Source organism: Sardina pilchardus, chromosome 7 (genome assembly GCF_963854185.1).
Source record: "Sardina pilchardus chromosome 7, fSarPil1.1, whole genome shotgun sequence".
Lineage (NCBI taxonomy): Eukaryota > Metazoa > Chordata > Actinopteri > Clupeiformes > Clupeidae > Sardina > Sardina pilchardus.
The window spans coordinates 14,777,728-14,799,597 of NC_085000.1; the positions used below are offsets into that span (position 1 = coordinate 14,777,728).

A 21,870-nucleotide genomic window follows, 5' to 3' on the forward strand; every position below is an offset into this window, starting at 1 on the left:
GTTAAGTACCCTTCCCCTCAACTCCCTTCCTCTAGGCTACAGTTAAGTACCCTTCCCCTCAGTTACATAACTACCTTCCTCTAGGCTGCACAACTAACTTCACAAATTAACCACAAAGTTTCAACTACATGTACAACTCATCCACCACCACAATGTTACAACTACAACTCATTTCAAGCACTGTGGGGTGCACTGTTCCAATGAAGTGGATGGCCTCTGCTCTGCATAGCAGGGAATGTTTTGCAATTCCCCGTGCGTACAATTCGGCTTCCCGGAAGTGGCTTCTGATGAAGTATCTTGCTCTGCCTTAACAATCTATGGGTATAGTTACAGCTCAGTCTGACAGGAAATGGGGAGGCAGGATCATCCATCCCAGTTGCTGCTTAGGAGGTCTGTGTGTCACTCACAGCCATGGCAAGCAGCCAGCGATGGACAAGATGTGAACATGGAGCCGAGACAACAGAAGTGGGCTACAGTACTCCGCTAATTAACGCCAGTCAAGCCATCAGCAGCCTGTCTGCTATAGCTGGCTAATTAACGCCAATCACACCATCAGCAGTACCCCCTACACACACACTCACACACACACACACACACACACTTACACACACACACACACACACACACACACACACACACACACACACACACACACACACACACACACACACACACACACACACACACACAACACACACACACACACACACACACACACACACACACACACACACACACACACACACACACACACACCACCATCAGCACTGCACCATGAGTGTCTGTGTCCTCACCCCACCTACTCATCAGCACTGGACAGTCTTGCCCCCCCTCCCCCTCCCCCCCACCTCCAATCAGCTGACGTGCCCCCCAACAGCCATCCAACCAGCACACATCTGAGTGAGAGTGAGTGGCCATTCTGCCACAGAACCAGCATGTGTGTGACTGAGAGGCAAGGCAAGGCAAGGCACGGCAGTTTTATTTATAAACACATTTCAAACACACAGCAGCTCTATTGTGCTGTACAATATTAAGAACATGAGATACATTAAAAAAAATAAGTTAAAAGTAGGTTACGAATAAAATAAGATAAAAGAAAATGCAAGAGTAAATAAGAATATAATCAAATCAGGCAATACAATACACAGATAACAATAAAATATAAATATATATAATTCAAACAAAATATAAAAGATAACATGTAAAGGATTAAAAAAAAAAAAAAAAAATGAGTGAGAGTGACAGTTCCGCAGTAGAACCATCACACTTCAGACGGAGAATGGCGGTTCCGCAGTAGAACCATTACATGTCTGAGTGAGAGTGGCGGTTCCACAGTAGAACCATCACATGCCGGAGTGAGAGTGTCCATTCTGCAATAGAACCATCACATGTCAGTGAGAGTGTCCATTCTGAAATAGAACCATCACATGCCGGAGTGAGAGTGTCCATTCCGCAATAGAACCATCACATGTCTGTGAGAGTGTCCATTCTGCAATAGAACCATCACATGTCTGTGAGAGTGTCCATTCTGCAGTAGAACCATCACATATCGGAGTGAGAGTGTCCATTCCGCTGTGGAGTCAGCCTGACCCAGCCAGAGGAGTTGATCCAATTAGGCGATTGTCCACATCGTCAGCTGAGACTCGGTGTCTCTCTCTCCGTCCAAAGGCACCCCAGCACACACCCCCCAGCCTGGGGGACGCAGCACACACACCCCAGCCTGAGGGAGCCACTCTACCCCAGCACACACACCCCAGCCTGGGGGACGCAGCACACACACCCCAGCCTGTGGGAGCCACTGTAGCCCAGCACAAGAGCTGCTATTGAGGGGCTGAAAGCCTCTTAGAGTGTAATTATTTGCGTGGCATTAGCAGCTCACTGTCTGGTGAGTGGTGCAGGCGGACCAGGCTTTGTGCATGTGTGTGTGAGATTCCGCTCATTCCCAGTCCGGACTGTTGGGGTTCATTGTGAGCGGCTTTCTCTCTCATCCAGGCTGGTTTTGGTGTGAATGAGGAGTTGGTTAATGGAATGGCGGTGCCCTTGCCAAACGGCGCCATGCCCTGCTCTCTCTCTGGACGGAGGATGGCTGTGATAATGCGTGTGACCTGCTATTTCGCAGTCTATTTTCTTTGGTCCAAGGCTGTGTGTGTGTGTGTGTGTATGTGTGTGTGTGTGTGTGTGTGTGTGTGTGTGTGTGTCTGTGTGTGTGTGTGTGTGTGTGGGTGGGTGTGAGTGAGTGTGTGTGTGTGCATGAGTGTGTGTATGTGTGACCTGCTCTTTCACGGTCTATTTTCTTTGGATGAAGGCTGTCAGTGTGTATGTGTATGTGTATGTGTGTGTGTGTGTGTGTGTGTGTGTGTGCGTATGTTTGTCCATGTCCTGCTCTATCTCAGTCTATGTTCTGTGGATGGAGGATGTGTGTGTATGTATGTATGTGTGTGTGTGTGTGTGTGTGTGTGTGTGTGTGTGTGTGTTTGTCCATGTCCTGCTCTATCCCAGTGTATGTGCTGCATGAAAAATGTGTGATGTGTGTGTGTCCATGCGAGAAGAGAGATGGATGGATTGAGAGGGGATGAGGAAGAAGAGAGGAGGAAGAGAGGAGGAAGAGAGGAGGGAGTGAGGAGGAAGAGAGGAGGGGGTGGGCAGAGAGGAGGCTTGGATGAGAGCAGGGAGGCTTGGGGCTGGGGGTAGAATGAGAGCATGGGGGGTTGGGGGGTAATAGTTATTTACCCCTAACTGTAGGAGGGTAATGGCCATGCCACAGTAAACATGCTTACATTTCCACAGCTCACACACACACACACGTCCTCCTGGAGAAAGGCCTGACTACCCCGTTCTTCAAAGGCCCTCCATGACCATGGACCGGACCGGACCCTCAGATGGCCGATGCGGCGCAGGCTCGCGCGCTCGCTCTCTCGCTCATCCATAATGCAGAGGGGCTGCCTAAGCACATATAGGATGCATACGGCTCTCTGATGCACACATGCCCAATGTGCTGCCGCTGCGGGGAAAGTTGCTTCAAAGGGAATCAGCAGTTTGAAGGCTTTACAGCAGAGTTTGAAGTCAATGAGAGGAACATCAACTGATTAGCTCCCCGTCTGTTGACCCAAAGCAAGATGTGCTTTTAAAGAGAAAGAAGGGAGAAAACACACACACACACACACACACACACGCAGGAAATGCACACAGTGTAATAAACTAAGTGATGTTTAGAAGGTACACAAGCACAGCGTGTCTGTCTCTATCACGCTAAACAGTGTAGAGAAACACATTTCATTCAGTAGTTTTTACTTTTCTATTAGTGAGTGCATGTCTGTCTGTGTGTATATGCCTATGTGTGTGTCTCTATGTGTGTGTGTGTGTGTGTGTCTGTGTGTGTCTATATGCGTCTGTGTGTGTGCGTGTGTCTGTGTTTCTATACTGTATTTGTGAGTGTGTGTGTGTGTGTGTGTGTGTGTGTATTTCTATATATGTGTGTGTGTGTGTGTGTGTGTGTGTGTGTGTCTATATGTGTGTGTGTGTGTGTCTGTGTCTCTATGTGTGTGTGTGTGTGTCTGCTGTGAGAACAGAAGCGGGACGCAGAGGGGAGGCGTTCAGAGCCCTTGGCGCTCCTCCTCTTCCTCCTCATCCTCCTCATCCTCACCCTCAGTGGGGTGATGCGGGGGAAATTGGGCGTGAAAGTTGGAGGCTGCACAACTGGGAACAGTTGGCACAACATCAAACGCACAAGCAGCGCCAACATTATTTATTATTTCTCATTTCTCAGATGCTGCATGCGGCTGGAAGTTTTCGCTTGTTCCAAACAATCACGGAGAGAAAAGAGGACTCGCAGGGGCCAGGTGGGGCTGCCGCATGACGCTCGGCCTCCTGGGTACTGTAGTTTTTTCAGTTACGGTAAGGGACATCAGAAATATCCTGCGCTGTGATATACAAGTCATGTCTGCACTGTGAAAGTGGTGCAGTCACGGCACAAATTAAATGCACTCTGTGCGTACTACGCTATATCCATTTAGTATAATGGACTTAAATGAATTTAGAGAGTATAATGTAGTTAGCTGCATCCATCTAGCATAAGGAGGTTGACTGAGTCCATACAACACACATTTCAGGGAAACAGAGAGACTGACAGGGAGAGGAAGAGGGAAAGAGATATGGAGTCAGAGAGAGAAAGAGAAAAAGAACGATAGAGAGAAAAGGATAAGAAATTGGCAGGAGTAGAGAAAAAGAGGTAGAGGGAGTGAGAGATTGTATAAACTGAGTATGTGTGTGTGTGTGTGTGTGTGTGTGTGTGTGTGTGTGTGTGTGTGTGTGTGTGAGAGAGAGAGACACACACATGGTACTGTTACTATTTCCCCCCTTAATGTTTCCCACAATTTAATATGCTGTTTCATTGTTATGCTTTATTATTATTTTCCTACAAGATAATATGCTAATAATGCTTATTATGTCTTATTATGCTGTGGTAACATTGTACCTAAAGTCATGGTGCTACAAGAGAATGTATTATTTTATGGGCTTTAGTATGAGAGAATAAGAGCACACACGTGTGCACACACGCGCAACACACTTCTATGGTCATTTACTGGGAAATTATGAAAGAATGAGACCACACACACACACACACACACACACACACACACACACAAACACACACACACACACACACACACACGCACAAACACAAAGACACACACATTTCTATGGTCATTCACTGGGATGGTATGAAAGAAAGTATACATATTAATGAGAACACACACAAAGACAGGCAGACACACACACACACACACACTAGCAACCCCAATGAACCCTAATGTATTATTTCTACAGCCTTGTTCTGCATGAGCATTGAGACTGGATTCTCAGCCTGAGGCTAATGCAATCAGCAAACGCCCTCCTCCGTCTCCAGTCTCTACACACACACACACACACACACACACACACACACACACACTCTCTGTAGGATACGGGCAGTATGTAGGACAGAGAAAGACAGATAAAGTGTGTGTGTGTGTAGGTGGATGGGTGTGTAACAGTCATGTAATCCTGGTTAGCCTGTCTCATTAAGACTGACAACCTGTCCTCCCTCGTAAAGGGTTTTAACATGCTGTACACACATGCAAACATGCGACAGCCAGCCACACACACACACACACACACACACACACACACACACACACACAATAAATGCATGGCACTGATGTGTCATGCATGTGTATGAGGCAGTATCCTACTGTACTAACGGAGTACACTGTAAAAAAAGAAAAGTTAGTTGAACTTGAAATTTAAAAGTCAACCGATTTCACTGACTTTTTCCAGTTATTTCAACTGCAGTGTGCAGAACTTCATATTTCAATTTGCAGGACTTAATAAAGTAAGTACACAGTTAAACTAGTAGAACATGAAATGTTAAGTTAATGGGACTTAAGTTGGTAGAGCTAGGAAAAACTCAATAATTCAAGTAAGAGGGGCTTAAGTTGGTACAAGTAGCTAGAACTCAATATTTCAAGTTAAGAGGAACTTAAGTTTAGAAGTAGCAATAACTCAATATTTGAAGTAAGAGGAGCTTAAGTTAGTACAACTAATAAAATCAGGTCGAACACCGTATCAGTCACAACAGATGTTTTATTTAGTGATATAACGCTGTGAGCACGAGTATTGTAATCACAAACAGCAAAAAATGGAGCCACCTCCAAAAACATGAGCTTTCAGGAAAAGCTACAAGCTAGAACAAAATCAGCCTGCACTTGAGCCCAAATGTGTCCATACCTGAGAGCAGTTCTCAAATAAAAATACATAAAATAATCTATGTGTGTTTAAGTGCTGTCAGTGTCTTGGGATTCACAATGTAGCCATGACATACACACATACACACACACAATATACAGAACTATCAAACACAGCTAGCCTCCAATAGCTGCATTTTCTAGATCTGTAAATTGTGCGTGTGTGTGTGTGTACGTGCATGGTTGCATTTTGTAAATGTATGGTGTGCGTGTGTGTATGTGTTTGCCTGTGTGTCAGTCTGCATTATGTCTTTCTCCCTATGAAGCGCCTGTATTGTGTATAGTGCGTGCGTGTGTGTGTGTGTGTGTCAGTGTGTAGCCATTATGGAGAAAGACATAATACAGAGAGACATACTGGCAAATAACTAAAGCACTTCACTCAAAACCACATAGATTGCCTCAGAGTCTTGGGGTCACAATCAGGAAAACAAAATGGAGCCACCTCCGAAAACATGGTACTTACAGAGAAAGGTAGGAGCTAAAACAATGTCTTCACCCAGAGAACAGTTAAATGGCCTGCACTTATAGTTTGAGCCCAAACTTTTAACATTTCAGCAGAGCAGTTATCAAATAACAAACATAGAAAAACAAATGAAAGAATATTTGTGTTTAAGTGCTTTCACTGTCTTGGGATTCACTATGTAACCATGGCATACATAAAATATACAGATCTAAAAAACGCTGCCAGCCTCCAATGGCTGCATTTTCCAGATCAGTATATCATGTGTAAGTGCGCGTGTGTGCATGTGTTCCCCTATCAGCCATTATGGTGAAGGACAGAGACATACTGGCAAATAACTGTAAACTTTGCTTCACTCAAAACCACATAGATTGTGACCCCAAGACTCTGAGACTATCACTATCAGTAAAACAAAATGGAGCCAACTCGCTAAAACAATTCAACAGCCTGCACTTGAGCCCAAATGTGTCAATATCTGAGTGCAGTTATCAAATATCAAACAAAAATACATAAAATAATCTATGTGTGTTTAAGTGCTGTCAGTGTCTTGGGATTCACAATGTAGCCATGACATACACACATACACACACACAATATACAGAACTATCAAACACAGCTAGCCTCCAATAGCTGCATTTTCTAGATCTGTAAATTGTGCGTGTGTGTGTGTACGTGCATGGTTGCATTTTGTAAATGTATGGTGTGCGTGTGTGTATGTGTTTGCCTGTGTGTCAGTCTGCATTATGTCTTTCTCCCTATGAAGCGCCTGTATTGTATATAGTGCGTGCGTGTGTGTGTGTGTGTGTCAGTATGTAGCCATTATGGAGAAAGACATAATACAGAGAGACATACTGGCAAATAACTAAAGCACTTCACTCAAAACCACATAGATTGTCTCAGAGTCTTGGGGTCACAATCAGGAAAACAAAATGGAGCCACCTCCGAAAACATGGTACTTACAGAGAAAGGTAGGAGCTAAAACAATGTCTTCACCCAGAGAACAGTTAAATGGCCTGCACTTATAGTTTGAGCCCAAACTTTTAACATTTCAGCAGAGCAGTTATCAAATAACAAACATAAACACAAATATTCTTTCATTTGTTTTTCTAAGTGCTTTCAGTGTCTTGGGATTCACTATGTAACCATGGCATACATAAAATATACAGATCTAAAAAACGCTGCCAGCCTCCAATGGCTGCATTTTCCAGATCAGTATATCATGTGTAAGTGCGCGTGTGTGCATGTGTTCCCCTATCAGCCATTATGGTGAAGGACAGAGACATACTGGCAAATAACTGTAAACTTCGCTTCACTCAAAACCACATAGATTGTGACCCCAAGACTCTGAGACTATCACTATCAGTAAAACAAAATGGAGCCAACTCGCTAAAACAATTCAACAGCCTGCACTTGAGCCCAAATGTGTCAATATCTGAGTGCAGTTATCAAATATCAAACAAAAATACATAAAATAATCTATGTGTGTTTAAGTGCTGTCAGTGTCTTGGGATTCACAATGTAGCCATGACATACACACATACACACACACAATATACAGAACTATCAAACACAGCTAGCCTCCAATAGCTGCATTTTCTAGATCTGTAAATTGTGCGTGTGTGTGTGTACGTGCATGGTTGCATTTTGTAAATGTATGGTGTGCGTGTGTGTATGTGTTTGCCTGTGTGTCAGTCTGCATTATGTCTTTCTCCCTATGAAGCGCCTGTATTGTGTATAGTGCGTGCGTGTGTGTGTGTCAGTGTGTAGCCATTATGGAGAAAGACATAATACAGAGAGACATACTGGCAAATAACTAAAGCGCTTCACTCAAAACCACATAGATTGTCTCAGAGTCTTGGGGTCACAATCAGGAAAACAAAATGGAGCCACCTCCAAAAACATGGTACTTACAGAGAAAGTAGGTGGTAGGCTAAAACAATGTCTTCACCAGAACAGTTCAACGGCCTGCACTTAGTTTGAGCCCAAACTTTTTATATTCATATTTCAGCAGAGCAGTTATCAAATAACAAACATAGAAAAACAAATAAAAGAATATTTGTGTGTTTAAGTGCTTTCAGTGTCTTGGGATTCACAAGGTTTCACATTCTCTGAAGGTCCGTCCGTCCACACACACACACACGCCTATCTTAACAGTTCGTACAACTTACGCCGAAGAGAAAGCGTTCTGGATGAGCAGGTCTGGGCATCAAGTTCCAGAAATACCCTCTGGATCACCTCGAACGTGTAGCAAAGGTCCTTTGGGTATTCCATATTTGTGGCGTACATGAGCCCAAACAGGTACGCAACGGCGGATGGCAAGTCTTGAATGTCCTCTAGGACCACAGTCTCTTCCAGAACGATTGCAATGTTTATTACCGTAGGAAGCGACTTCTTGGCAGCAACATCATCCTCCAGCACTGTGAGGATGCCAATCTTCACATCTCGTGTGTAGATGTCGTCTTCTGCATCAGTATCCTGAGAATCCAAGCAGAAAGAAAGAAGAAAAATCTAGGGTCAGTCAAGCACTATCCATGATGCATTGAAACATACCCTGCCCTCCTCGATGGCATGGACACAGCCACTGACAAGTGTGCAATTGACCTTTCCAGAAGTCCTCCGTAGTTAATGTTGATAGGACTCTCACCCTGCACGTCTATTACATAGGAGGAGAACCGGGACTTTTGAATGAAATGTCATTTACAAAAACATCATAATACACTGAAAGCTAATATTTTGTCACTAGCAACCTACTGAAAGCTAATATTTTGTCACTAGCAACCTACATCTGTTCTCTGTCAAACACAGTTGCTTTTTCAGCTCTGAACAAAACCGTTCATGAGTTATTTAAGCAGAAGTCGAACATGCGTGTTGTTTCGTTCGTCCCTCCTGGCCAGTACAAATGAAACAGGTGTTATTTTAGACATCTTGTTGAATATCTATTAACAACTTTTTGCTGTCACCGTGAAGTTTATCTTGTGGTTATGGAAATATCACGCAATATGCCATTTTTTACAGTTAGAACAATACGTGCTCCAAATGATAACATGTTTATACAGTGCACTGTGTTTTTACGTGGTTAGGGCGCCACATATCCAAAAAAGTGCCCTTAATGGCTCACAGGCCGTGTAGTCTCTGAGTGGTTTTACAGACGTGGCTCTTACCCAGGTGCTTTTCACAAAACAAACCATGACTAGTTCATCTATCAGGCAGACAAATTATGCACTACTATTTTACTACTATTGCTGTTTTTTGAACCTCACAATGGCAGCCTGGACTTTTTAACCTTTTGTGCCGCATGAGGGTTTTGTAGAGGAGGATAGAAGGGAAGCCTGGGAGGAAAACAGAGAAAGAACAATAGCACTTACCAAACATTTCCGAAAAAGGCATCCAGACTCCTCTTTTAGGACGAGAGGTAGTCCTTCCAAGGCAACTCTTTTCCGAAGGTCCACAATGTCTGACACCTGAGTATTGTGATAAAAAACAAAATGTAATGGCATTCTTTCAAAAGCGCATTTGTGAGGTCACACACTGATGTTGGACAAGGAGACTGGCTCTCAGTCTCCGCTCTAATTCATCCCAAAGGTGTTCTATTGGGTTGAGGTCAGGAGGACTCTGTGCCGGCCAGTCAAGTTCTTCCACACCAAACTGTCATCCATGTCTTTATGGATCTTGCTTTGTGCACTGGTGCACAGTCATGTTGGAACAGGAAGGGGCCATCCCTGAACTGGGCGTGCCCCTTAGTTCCAGTGAATGGAACTCTGAATTCTTCAGCATTTACCAAGAGATTTTGAACAATTCCATGCTCTGAACTTTGGAAACATGCAAGGTCCATAAAGACATGGATTACAGAGTTTGGTGTGGATGAACTTGACTGGCCTGCACGGAGTCCTGACCTCAACCCAATAGAACACCTGATGAATTAGAGCGGTGACTGAGAGCCAGTCTCGTCGTCCAACATCAGTGTGTCAACAATAATCTGCTGGAAAAATGGTCAAAAAATCCCATAAACACACTCCTAAACCTTGTGGAAAGCCTTCCCAGAAGAGTTGAAGCTGTTATAGCTGCAAAGGGAGGACCAACACCATATTAAACCTTATGGATTAAGAATGGAATGTTACTTAAATTCATATGTGAGTCAAGTGACACAATACTTTTGGCAATATAGTGTATTTTTCCCCTGGATGTCAATTGTAAAATAGATTTATACACAATCAACAAAAACTGAATAGCTGCGGAATAATCCTGGTGCAGTCATATGAATCCATGCCCTGAAATGCTCTAGTCTAGTGGATGTCTGTGTTGACTCTAGACTTGAGAAGACAGGCCAAGATTTCTGTATTTTAAAAAATCTATTGCGGTCATGTAGAGTAATACTATTTTAAAAAAACGGATGCAGTGTATGTACACAAATTACCTGGTCGTCTAGAGGAGCAAGCAGTGCAGTCAGCTCCTTCTTCTTCCGGTAATACTTCAGTAGTGCTGGAGTAAATTTTTCAAGCGATGACTGGAATGTTACCATGAGGTCTATGTTGGTAATCCGGTAGAATTCCCGGCAAATCTGTTAAAACAATGGGACAGAATGTTTAAGTTAATGGACAAAAGTTTCAAAGACAGATTAACAGTTGAAGTTAAACAACCAAATAGATGGAAAGACATAGTAAATAGATTCTGACCTCATCTTTGAAGAACAGAGCAGGCCATCTGTCTCTCAATACGGTAACCAGAGGCTGGATGTCAACCACCTCTTGACGTCGGAGGGAAAAGGTTAGAGCCATTGTTTCTTTAACAAAGGTGCTATCAAACTTCTTCTTTTCGGTTTCTTTAATTATTTGCAGTCTTAAGTCCTCAAGGGTCTCATCAGATTGGCCTTCGGGATGGGTTGGTAAAAAGTTTGTCTCTGCTCTTCTTGCTTTCTTGAGGCGAAACCCTTCTTCTTGTTGTCTTTTGTTCACGCTCACTTCTGCATGTCCTGCTTTACGCAACTTACTCCGATAGTTCCCAACTTTAAACCAAAGGCTTACAAGCCATCCATCATACCCGCTCCCAGGACCATCTTCTGTGAGACATGGGTGCTTTTCTACTAGTGCTGCAGCATAAAACTTCATATCTTGCTTTTCTGGGTAGCAACCAGATTCAAATATTGATTCAACTAACGCAGTACAAATGGCAGATTTCATTTCTCTTGGGGGGACAATGGGAGTTTTGGTCTGCCTGTATATCTCGTTGCCTTTTTTGAGACGAAGTTCAACATCAAGGGGGAATTTGGGAATTTCAATTGATCCTGGTAATGGCAAGTCTTTGGCTGTTTTGAGTCTTTTGTAAAAGTTTGGAGAACTTAAATTCTCATGACTAGATGTGCTTGCTGTGTCAAGTGATGACACCGAATTTGTATCGGACAGATCTGATGCAGGTGTCTGAGTATCATCAGAGGCTGTGTTGTCCCACACAACTTTTAGGATTGCTTTGTCTGCAGGCAACTCATCTATGCTGTGTAAATTACAAAGAGCATTGCCAAACTCTGGATCTTCAAATTGCAAAGAAAATTGTTCTGTCAGTCCAAGCATCTCTCTGAGAATATCCTTCAGTTGATCCACAGATTCTGGCAGACAAGGAAGGTTGACCCGCCGAATGTTGTCTGAGGATATGCACACCCGCAACAGCATTCTGAGGAGATAAAATGCACAACAATTTAAGGATTAGTTACAGTATCTCACATAAGTGGGCACACATTTCTGCTCTAATTCATCCCAAAGGTGTTCTATTGGGTTGCGATCAGGACTCTGCAGGCCAGTCAATTTCATCCACACCAAACTCTAATCTATGTCTTCATGGACCTTGCTTTGTGCAGTCATGTTGGGATAGGGAGGGGGCATCTCCAAACTGTTGCCACAAAGTTGGGAGCATGGAATTTGGGGATGGCTCCTTCCTGTTCCAACATGAATGTGCACCAGTGCACAAAGTAAGGTCCATAAAGACATGGATGACAGAGTTTGGTGTGGATGAACTTGACTGGCCTGCACAGAGTCCTGATCGCAACCCAATAGAACACCTTTGGGATAAATTAGAATGGAGCCTGAGAGCCAGTACAAATGTGTTTCTGAAAGAATGGTGAAAAATTCCCATTAACACCCTCCTAAACCTTTTACTACTTTTGTCAATATAGCATACATATAATACAATATATGCAAAAAAGGGAGGAATGTACTGTGATATGTATGTAATCCCAAGTCTACCATATGTGCTATGGGTGGAGGCAAATCATGTACAGAATAAAAACTATTTAGAACACTTAAAACATACATTGCAATGTTTTTCACTTACCATTAATGCAATAAAAAAGCCTTTGGAGTGACAACAACACAACCTCCAACTGTATATGCCACCAATGGATGGAAGTCATTCAGCATGTCAGGGTCAATGACACACATCTCCCCATATCGGCTTTCCTCAATAATGTAAGACCTCAAATGCTTGGTGTACCACGATGTGACTTTCTTACAAAGAAATGACACAGCTTTCTGAATCACAACACATTTCAGAATCTTATAAAATTCAGGCAAGCCACTCAAATATCCCGCTGAAAGGATCAAACCTGACCTGTAACTGATCCCATCCACACACACATCACTAGAGACTGAGACAGAGTTTGTGTTTGGAAATTTGTTTTCAACGGCTGACCTAAGAGGTGCCTCCAAGTCACAGGTTGAAAAAGGTTCAGCCTTCTCTACGTAAATTGCCTGACTGAAAAGGTCACCACGATCTGAGTAGTATGCCAGCATTTCTTGGTGTTTCGTTCCAAGTGTCAGAAGGATATTCTTGAAGTTTCTAGTGTCATGCACAACTTTTTTGAAGTAGCTATGCTTTGCTTCAAAACGCATGGTCCACAATGACACCAGTGGGCCGAAACAACGAATCAAATGAGGATAATGATCCACAAAGTGATGCTTAGGGCGTAAGGACAAATCTGGAAAGGTTTCAATGACCAAATTGCGATGGTCATTTATCAAACTAGCCATGTAACCCAGTGTTTCCTCTGAAAATGATGTACAAACAGCCAACTCCGCAATGACCTTCAGATCCATTAGGATCTCCCAAGAAGGTTCATTTTCTGGAATGCGGTGACCAATTATGAGGGGAAGCAGACGAAGTAGAGTCCAATTTTCGTGTGCATTCCCTCCAACAGTACCCTTTCTGAAACACGACTTGGCAATTGTCTTTGGCTTATTGACTTTGTCAGGGTCTTGGTATGCGAAGGTCTTGATATACCTATTTAGGTCCTTGTGTGTGAAGAAACCTTTGGCTATCAAATCTTGCAAACACACTGCTAATTCCACTGGCACAATGCCCTCAAACAGGTCATGGAGCACATCAGGAGGAAACCCTGTAATGGGGTGAAAGTAGGACAAAGCCTTACTCAATGCACATTCCCTTTTCACCCCAAAGACATGTGCGCTGCCACTACTATGCAATGTCTCCACATGAGAGTCGTGTTCCTCAATGGTTCTCAATTTGAAATCCCTGACCTTTGTGTGCCTAATATCATTCTTGGCAGTTAAACAAAATCTGCAGTAGTTGGTGGCACTAAAACATTCCACAAATCCTGCCAAACTGTTTGCCCCAAGGTTGTCTGCACAGACACAAAAGACAGTTCCTTTCAAGTACCGATTAAGACCAGCGACAAACACCCCTGTTTGCTCCAAAAGTTGTATGTCTCGTGTTAAAGGGCTCAGAAATTTCTCATAACCAAAGGTCTGGACATCGTTACTGTTCCCAAGTGTAGCCAGCTGAATAGAAGTCAAATTAGAGCGGTACTTTGGAGGCAGATTAAGCAAAGACCAGTACACAGCCACAATTTTATGCTCCTTCTTAGATGTACCGAGAGGATTGCACACCTCAAATTCATCAATATACAACCCCACAGAAATGTTAGGACCATCCTCACTCAAAAGTGCATTGGTTTTGTAATAATGGCCATCTTGGAAAGATTTGAACTGTCCATTAGCCGAGCTGTGATCAAAAACCATTTTGTCTAAAATGTCTGCATTAGACAACAGGCTGTTAAGGGTGTCATGAATAGATACATAAATGAAAGAGTTGTTACGAGTTCTCTCAAAAAGGTATTCAATTGGCTTCAAAATTGAGAAATGTTCTCTGAAATACAAGTCGCGCCTGTACTGAGTGGATAAACTACCCCGTTCTGAAGTGGTTTGAATGATAGGATTACATTCTAACAGGGCCCCAGTGACTTCCTGAAGGATTGCTGAATCTTTATCTATGCCATGCTTCCTGAAAACATCTGTTATTTTCTTAACAGCAAGTTCATTTGCCAGTTTCTCAACATCATTAAGCTCTTGAACTACTTTTTGAGTGGCATTCTTTGTAACATGAAGAATGGTTTGCATGGACAAACACAAGGACGCCAGCTTGTGTTCCAGTGCATCAGTATCAAAACTTTCAATTAATGAGTCGTCTGCCTCTGAATCTATAGCACGAGTAGAGGGTCCTTCGTCCCCATCATCAAAACTATCATCATGATAGTCAACCTCAGCATCAGCACTTCCCGATGTATTTACAGATTTTATGTCTTTGTCTGTGTAAACTCTGTGATATCGACACTTATGAATGTTGAAGGTAGCAACATTCTTGATTTGATAATCACAGCCCACAAATGGGCATGTAATTCCTTTGCCACTCCTCAAGTGCCCTCTAAGGTGTGCAAAGTATTCACATGCGCTACAAACACTTTCAAATGAGCAACAGTCACATTTGAATGTTGATTTGATTCCACTAAGTGTCTTTTTTGCATGGTAGCGTGCTACATGACATTTCAAGGTACCTGATGTCCTAAAGGTGCAGACACAATCAGAATAGGGGCAGGGCCAAGTTCTTCCTTGAGCATGTACGAGCCGGTAGTGATTAATGAGGGTCCTCACATTCGAGTGGGAAAAGTTACATTTCTTGCATTGCATTGCAGGTTGTATCTGAGGGGAGGAAACAAAAGAGAATGACAAATGAGATTATCATCTTTAAAAAAATGCATTACATACAATGAAATAGTGTTGTCATGATACCAAAATTATTGTTTCGATAACGATACGAAGTCAAGAATTGTGATTGATACTTTTTCGATGCTTTTTTACAATTTTAGTTGATTTTGTGTTTAATCATCAGTAGCCTTATATTTCATATTGTGTGATCATTCACACCAGTGGCCATTCAATATTCTGCTTGACCCTCCACACACACAGAAAATGATAGTCATAATGTTTCTATATCATATATTTTGGAATTCATATATAGGCTAAGTGTATATATTTTGTTAATACTGTTTAGTATTTTACAATCTGCATAATTACTAATAGCTACAAATGTTTAGTCATTTCTGTACTGATTTAGCTATTACAGTTAGTCATATCTTTAATGTGGTGTGTGGGTCTAATTGAGTGCACATTGGTGGTGTGTGTAATTGAGTGCCTGTCGCTTTAAGAAATCCGTAGCCGTCAGTCTCACGGTTTTATGCGACTGAAAAAAAGTGGGATATAGTGCATGACAAGGATATGTGGATGCAATTCGTTATGCTTTCTGTGTCATTAGATAACATACATGTTCAAAAAACTAACATGTCTAAGAAAAGCTTTCTGGGATCATATAAGAGATGAGTGTCTTGCAATGTTCCTTTATGATTTTAGTGAGCACTATGATTTTAGTTAGCAAGCTCTCTCCAGATGTACAAGTTAGCCAAGGTTGCGTAGCCTATTGCTGACATTAAACCCAACAGTAAGCTTGCTGACAGCCATGTATTGCTGGTTATGGCATGACAGCTAATAACGTGTGTGTGAGGAGAGGAGAAAAGACGCGCAAGCTAGGGGAGCAGAGCCTACACGGCTGTAGGGGAAGGCGTGCCTGTGCACACGCATGTTACTTCAGAAGAACACGGACATTATTAAAAGTATCGATACTAATAAAATTAAGCATCGTAACATTTTTAATTTCAGGGTATCGCGTGCAACACTATGAATGAAATACCTTGAACTAGAGCAATTTTGGCAATTGGGTTTAAATACATGTTAACATTACTGTATATTAACACCCATAAGTATTTCTTGGCTAAAATATTGCAAAGTGATTTGGTCACTTCATTTGTCATTGCAGTTTGTAATGACGCGGCTACTTGGTGAAAACGTTATCTCCTCACTATAATCTCCTAGCTGTGCTATACGTCCCATTTGCAACCCATTGATTCGATTAGTCTTCTTGCCTAGGCTGTTTTGCTGTGGCGTTAACTCTGATATATATTTAACTGCTCTGATAAATACTTAACGTTATCTGCAAAAGGTGCATGGCCGCGGAACCACGTGCGTTTATAGCTAGCTAGCTAGCAAGCTAGTACTCCATATTCACAAGGCAAGTCACATACACTGGTGCACAAATTGTTCGTAGAGATAAATATATTATCACTGATTTTATCCCAGACTTAGCTACAGTTGTGCAGCACACATATAAGCAGCAAATACTTTCACGTGACATCTTCGAACTTAATGCAAATTGTAAAATCGTGGAAAAACGTCAGTGGGGCTTCATGATGTAGCTAGCTGCTAATGTTATAACGTTAACGTTAGCTTAACCAGCTTTTGATAGGGTGCTGGCTACGCTATAGGCTAAACGTCTAAATATTGACCAGTGAATCGAATGAAACGTAGGCTAATTTAGAGCTAGTAAAGATTCATGTTATGCAGCATGTAATGCTGTGTACACCATTCTGTGTTAGAGGATGAAGAGAACGTTCATTTTCGGCTATGATTTGGCTATCATTCAGTTTGACCAACGACACGTTGTTTTTTCTATGTTTCAGACGATAACATATTTGCGTGGTTGTTTCAAAAACGTACGGTAACCTGTCATCTCATTCCTATGTTAGAGTAATAGATTGTATGGTCCGAATGGACAGAAATATATGAGCTTAGTCGGCTTACCTTTTCCAAAACGTGGTAGTTTCAGAGCGTGGTTGTCGGAGACTCGCGCCGCTTCCAATCCTTCCTCCAGTGGAAATTCCTTACTCCTTCCTAACTCCAGTGGGAATCCCCGTAGGTAGTACAAATGCGCATGCGTGAACTTCAAGAATCTCGCTCTGGCCCCTGTCTGGCCCAGATACTTGACAATTTGAGTATTGTCAACTGACCTATTCCACTTTACAATGTTAACTCACTGGAATGGTTGAGATTAATGTTAATAACAAGTTTGGGAAGCCAACCAAAGGATTTGAGTTTTGTGTACTGAAAATCTTTTGTCTGCATAACAAATGCCAAGTTGTATTTTTTACAGTGTAGTACACATGTTTCAGCAGTGCATGAGTGTACTTTATGTCCTTCCTCATCTCCTGAGATAGTACATGTGCTTCAGTGGGGGAGGAAGCTGTGTCCTTTTAAGGAGATCATGATGAAACAGCCTGTACTAGCACCAGAGAGGGTTGAACTGGAGCAGGAGGCACACGTTTGACAACTTCCTTGAGCTTCAACTATAGAGCTCAGCAGTCCCGTCCCTCCTCCGAGAGAGCTTAGTTTCTGGAAGTAAGTTTCCCATTTATTTCTCCAATTGACGTTTGGAAAAATCTGTATATAAAGAGTTTTACACCATACCTTAGGCTAACCAGCGACCGTGTGACTCATGCAACATATCATTTTGAGCAAAAAACTACCAGAAAATGAAAAAAGATAAAGGCACAAGACTGTGTAAACATTCTAAATAACAAGTGAAAGAACTATCCCATGAGCCTTTTCACACATACACACATTTCGAACATTTGCAACGTAACAATAGTTTAACATAGTTCCATTTTAATCTGAGATCAGATGATGATTAACTTCCTACAATTTTTATTGAATAAATTCAACTTTCGACATGAGAAAACTGTGTTCTATCAGACAGCCACACATCGGTCCTGACAGCCCTGGTATCCATCTTGATTCCCCGCGAGTAACGAGACGACAGGCGCTGGAAAAGTGGCATAAACATTTCCATGGCAACGGCCATCTCTACCAATCAAAGGCTCTGCTTTTACTTGTATTTACCCATCCAGCCTATCCTTGTGCACTAACCCATCCATGCATGTGTACTAACAAACCCAGCATGTCCTAGTGCACTAACATACCCAGCCCATCCTTGTGCACTAAAAATCCCAGCCTATCCTTGTGCACTAACCCATCCATGCATGTGTACTAACAAACCCAGCATGTCCTAGTGCACTAACATACCCAGCCCATCCTTGTGCACTAAAAATCCCAGCCTGTCCTTGTGCACTAACCCAGCCTGTCGTAGAGCACTTACACACCCAAGCCTGTCCTGTGCACAAACCCATCCATGGAGATGTGTACTAACATAGGCCCTTTCCGAAACGGATCCCTACTCACTTCGACTCGGTTAGCGAGTGAACTTCCTTTTCAAGTCCACTCGTGGGTGCGGAGAACACTCGCATTTGAAGGGTTAGGGGGTTAAAACAGCGCTACATTTCGGATGCGCTTGAAGGGAGAAGGAAGTTGACGTCATTTTCGTTTTCATAGAAATTATGAAGGCAATATATATTAAATCGCCAATTAAGATGTTCTGGACACCCCTGTGTATTAGGATATACATCCCTCTTCTCTCCTTTCATTACTATGAGTGAGGAGTTGCATTTTATGCTTTATTTAACATCAAATTATAAAAGTGCTGTAAATGCGACCTGCACATGTGTTTAAATATTACAGCCTACTTCTGTACAATCTTGCAACATTTTACTGAGTATCAAACTAAACATGAGTTGTTACAATGTAGCTTAAATCACGCTTTTATCTGTAAATGCCGTCATACGGACCAAAAAACAACTGGCAGGGAGATACGTGAGCTGCACGGACACTTGAAAACGGTTGCACCTGCGTTTCAAGACAGCATCCATGCTGACTTGCTCCTGGAGGCGTGGTAGCCCCTCTCCCTAGGCACAATACTCGACTCAAAATTCGTTTCGGATGATACTTAATGTGGCGGACCCTCGCGTGAACGCGCAAACGAAGTGGAAGTGTGTAGGACTAGGGTTTAGGGGCTGGTTTCGGAAAGGGCCAAATCCAGCCTGTCCTAGTGCACTAAAAAACCTAGCATGTCCTAGTGCACTAACAGCCGTAAAATGTGACTCCCAGTTCCTCTCCATCCCATTGCAGCAACAGTGTGGCTTCAGAGATTCAGGTTTGGGTCTTAGTGCGCTCAGCACCAGTTGCCGCTGCCTATACTGCACAGTGCACACAGCAGCGGCTTGTTGTTATTGCTTATCGGTGAGCTGAGGGTAGATAAGCCAATCCTCCTCTCTCCTTGGGCCTGTGCCACAGCCTGCCGCTGCAGCCGAAGTCAATGCTGCGCCATTGATTCCGACGGGGAGCGTTCACTACACTGCAGTGACACTTGTCCAGTGATCAAAGAACAAGGTGTTCCTTGCACGGAGGATCAGAGCCAGTCATTACCTCGACCATAACCATGGTGGCTGACAGCAGAGGCATGCAGCCAGTCATTAGCCCACTACATAGGCAGCAGTAACGTAGCAAATAGGGACATGCAACCGGCCATTACTGCAAACATAAATGGTTAGAGGGACTAGCAGCAAGTCATTATTGCAAACACAAACAGGCTATTACAGAGTCATGCATCCAGGCATTACTATATATATATATATATATATATATAAAATAAACATGGCAACTAGAGAGATAGCCAGAGATTCTTTTTTAATGAGGAGACATAGCCCTCAAAATTCTCCACAGAAATGCATAGAGTTAGTTTGCAACGCCAATATGGCAGTTTTCTACATATATCCCGCCCCTTCTGTAGTAAAAAAGTCAACATGTGAATACATTGTGCCAATCATGTGTTGTGATCTTGCCGCTGGAGCAAGGTTGGTGTCGTGAAGCTTTGCGCACGTGCATTTATGCTGAAACAGATACCCACTAAGAACTCAAAATGCATTCCAATATGGCCACCAAGTGGAGGGCTTGCCCAAAAGGACTTTGGACTAGCAGGCAGTCATAGACCTCTGAAGTTTGCCTACAAAAAAGCTGCCATCTTTGAGATCCGGTATCTTGCGATTTTTCCTATGGGAAATTAACATGGGGCTTTAGAATTAATGCATCTGTTAAACTCTTGTTGGGACGAAGAATTCTGAAATGTAGACGTTTTGCTCAACACACTTTTGCCCTCTGCCTTCGAGTGGGTACTGTGATCTGTGGTACGTTAAGATGGCAAAAAATGTTGCTAGCTAACTTGCTATGCAACGCAACTTGCCATAGGTAGTTAGCTTCAATTAACACCCGGATCTCCTTCTATGGGCAAAGATGGCAGTTTTTGTTCTTTTATGTAGACGAACTGCAGAGGTCTACATTACTGCAGACACAAACATGGCCGCTAGTGAGACATCATTAGCAGATAAACAGAACTGCTGCCGATAGACACTCGGCCAGTCATAACCGCAAACATAAAGAGTGCTGTAGGACAGGCAGGCAAGACAAACGTAAACATATTAGCATCCTGTTAGTGTCAGTGGCTAAACATGCAGCTTTTCCTCGACACCCAGTTAAACTGAAATGTAAACCAGACTTCATTTTCACATAAAAGCCAGCACCAAAAAAAAAAAAAAAAACAAATATTCATGAGGGCAATTAACAGAGAGGAAACACGAGGAAACACAGATTCAAACGTGAAGACACAAGGAAAGACTCCCTGAAGCATCACTGTGCAGATGCTCAGGAACTTCAGAGAGCAAACTGGGTGGGCTCTGTCCACGAGATCTGTGACACACACACGCGCGCACACACACACACACACACACACACACACACACACACACACACACACACACACACACACACACACACACACACACACACACACACACACACAGGGTTCTATGACACCAACACACATATTAACATGCAGGGATCAGTGGCATCAACACGCGCACACACACACACACACACACACACACACACACACACACACACACACACACACACAGCAAATACATTTGGGCTCCCAGGAGTCCTGGACACATACTGTAGGGGTCACTGCTGAGGCGATGGAGTGGTCAGGAAGATTATAGAAACACATTCACCTATGACCTTTACCATAACGACCAAACATGCCTCCTTTACCTAGACAATCACAAACACCTAGGCTGGGTGAACCCTGCCTGAACTTCCGGGGAATTTGAATTTCACCCAGCAGCTCAGGCTGGACACCAGCAGATCTATTTTAGGTGTTTACTGCCAGAACCTTTGGCTCCAATCAGAAACGGCCTTCGCGCCGAAAACTAAACTTAAGTTACGTGAAGTGCAGTAGAAACAAAGCGCAGCCTCGCCAGACTAATGTTCAATCTTAAAAGATTGAGTTTAGTATGGTAAAAACCAGACTAACACACACCTCCTCTACAGTTACATTCAAACATGACTCCTCTACTGTAGTTCAAGAGAGACTATGTCAAGCTTGGGTAGCAACGGCCATTATATCAGCACGCTAACAAAAGATACACAGAATGTAACTAATGAGAAAGTAGTTAACGTCAAAAGGAGGTAAGAAAACAAATGGGCCGTGATATAAGCAAACGTGAACTTC

At 42.9% G+C, this 21,870-nt stretch overlaps 1 protein-coding gene and 1 long non-coding RNA gene across 2 annotated transcripts; both read right to left on the reverse strand.

Moving 5' to 3' along the window:
• Positions 1–8,208: 8,208 nt before the first annotated feature.
• LOC134086948 (uncharacterized) lies at positions 8,209–11,083 on the reverse strand. Its single transcript, XM_062540145.1, has 4 exons — positions 10,917–11,083; positions 10,658–10,801; positions 9,609–9,704; positions 8,209–8,718 (listed from the first exon to the last, which is right to left on the reverse strand). Exons 1-4 carry the CDS (start codon positions 11,016–11,018, stop codon positions 8,386–8,388), a joined length of 675 nt encoding a protein of 224 aa, XP_062396129.1. The 5' UTR covers positions 11,019–11,083; the 3' UTR covers positions 8,209–8,385.
• Positions 11,084–11,581: 498 nt separating this feature from the next.
• LOC134086950 (uncharacterized) lies at positions 11,582–17,303 on the reverse strand. The gene is made up of 3 exons (XR_009939790.1): positions 17,217–17,303; positions 15,080–15,224; positions 11,582–11,907 (listed from the first exon to the last, which is right to left on the reverse strand). It is a non-coding gene; the product is annotated as an uncharacterized LOC134086950 (long non-coding RNA).
• Between the last annotated feature and the right edge of the window lie 4,567 nt (positions 17,304–21,870).

Excerpts from the sequence above, each read along its gene's own strand:
- LOC134086948 (XM_062540145.1), bottom strand. The coding sequence starts at position 11,018 with ATGGCTCTAACCTTTTCCCTCCGACGTCAAGAGGTGGTTGACATCCAG. Across the intron at positions 10,802-10,916 it reads CTCTGTTCTTCAAAGATGAG|ATTTGCCGGGAATTCTACCG; the intron begins GTCAGAATCTAT and ends TTGTTTTAACAG. Across the intron at positions 8,719-9,608 it reads GCCTTTTTCGGAAATGTTTG|GATACTGATGCAGAAGACGA; the intron begins GTAAGTGCTATT and ends TTGGATTCTCAG.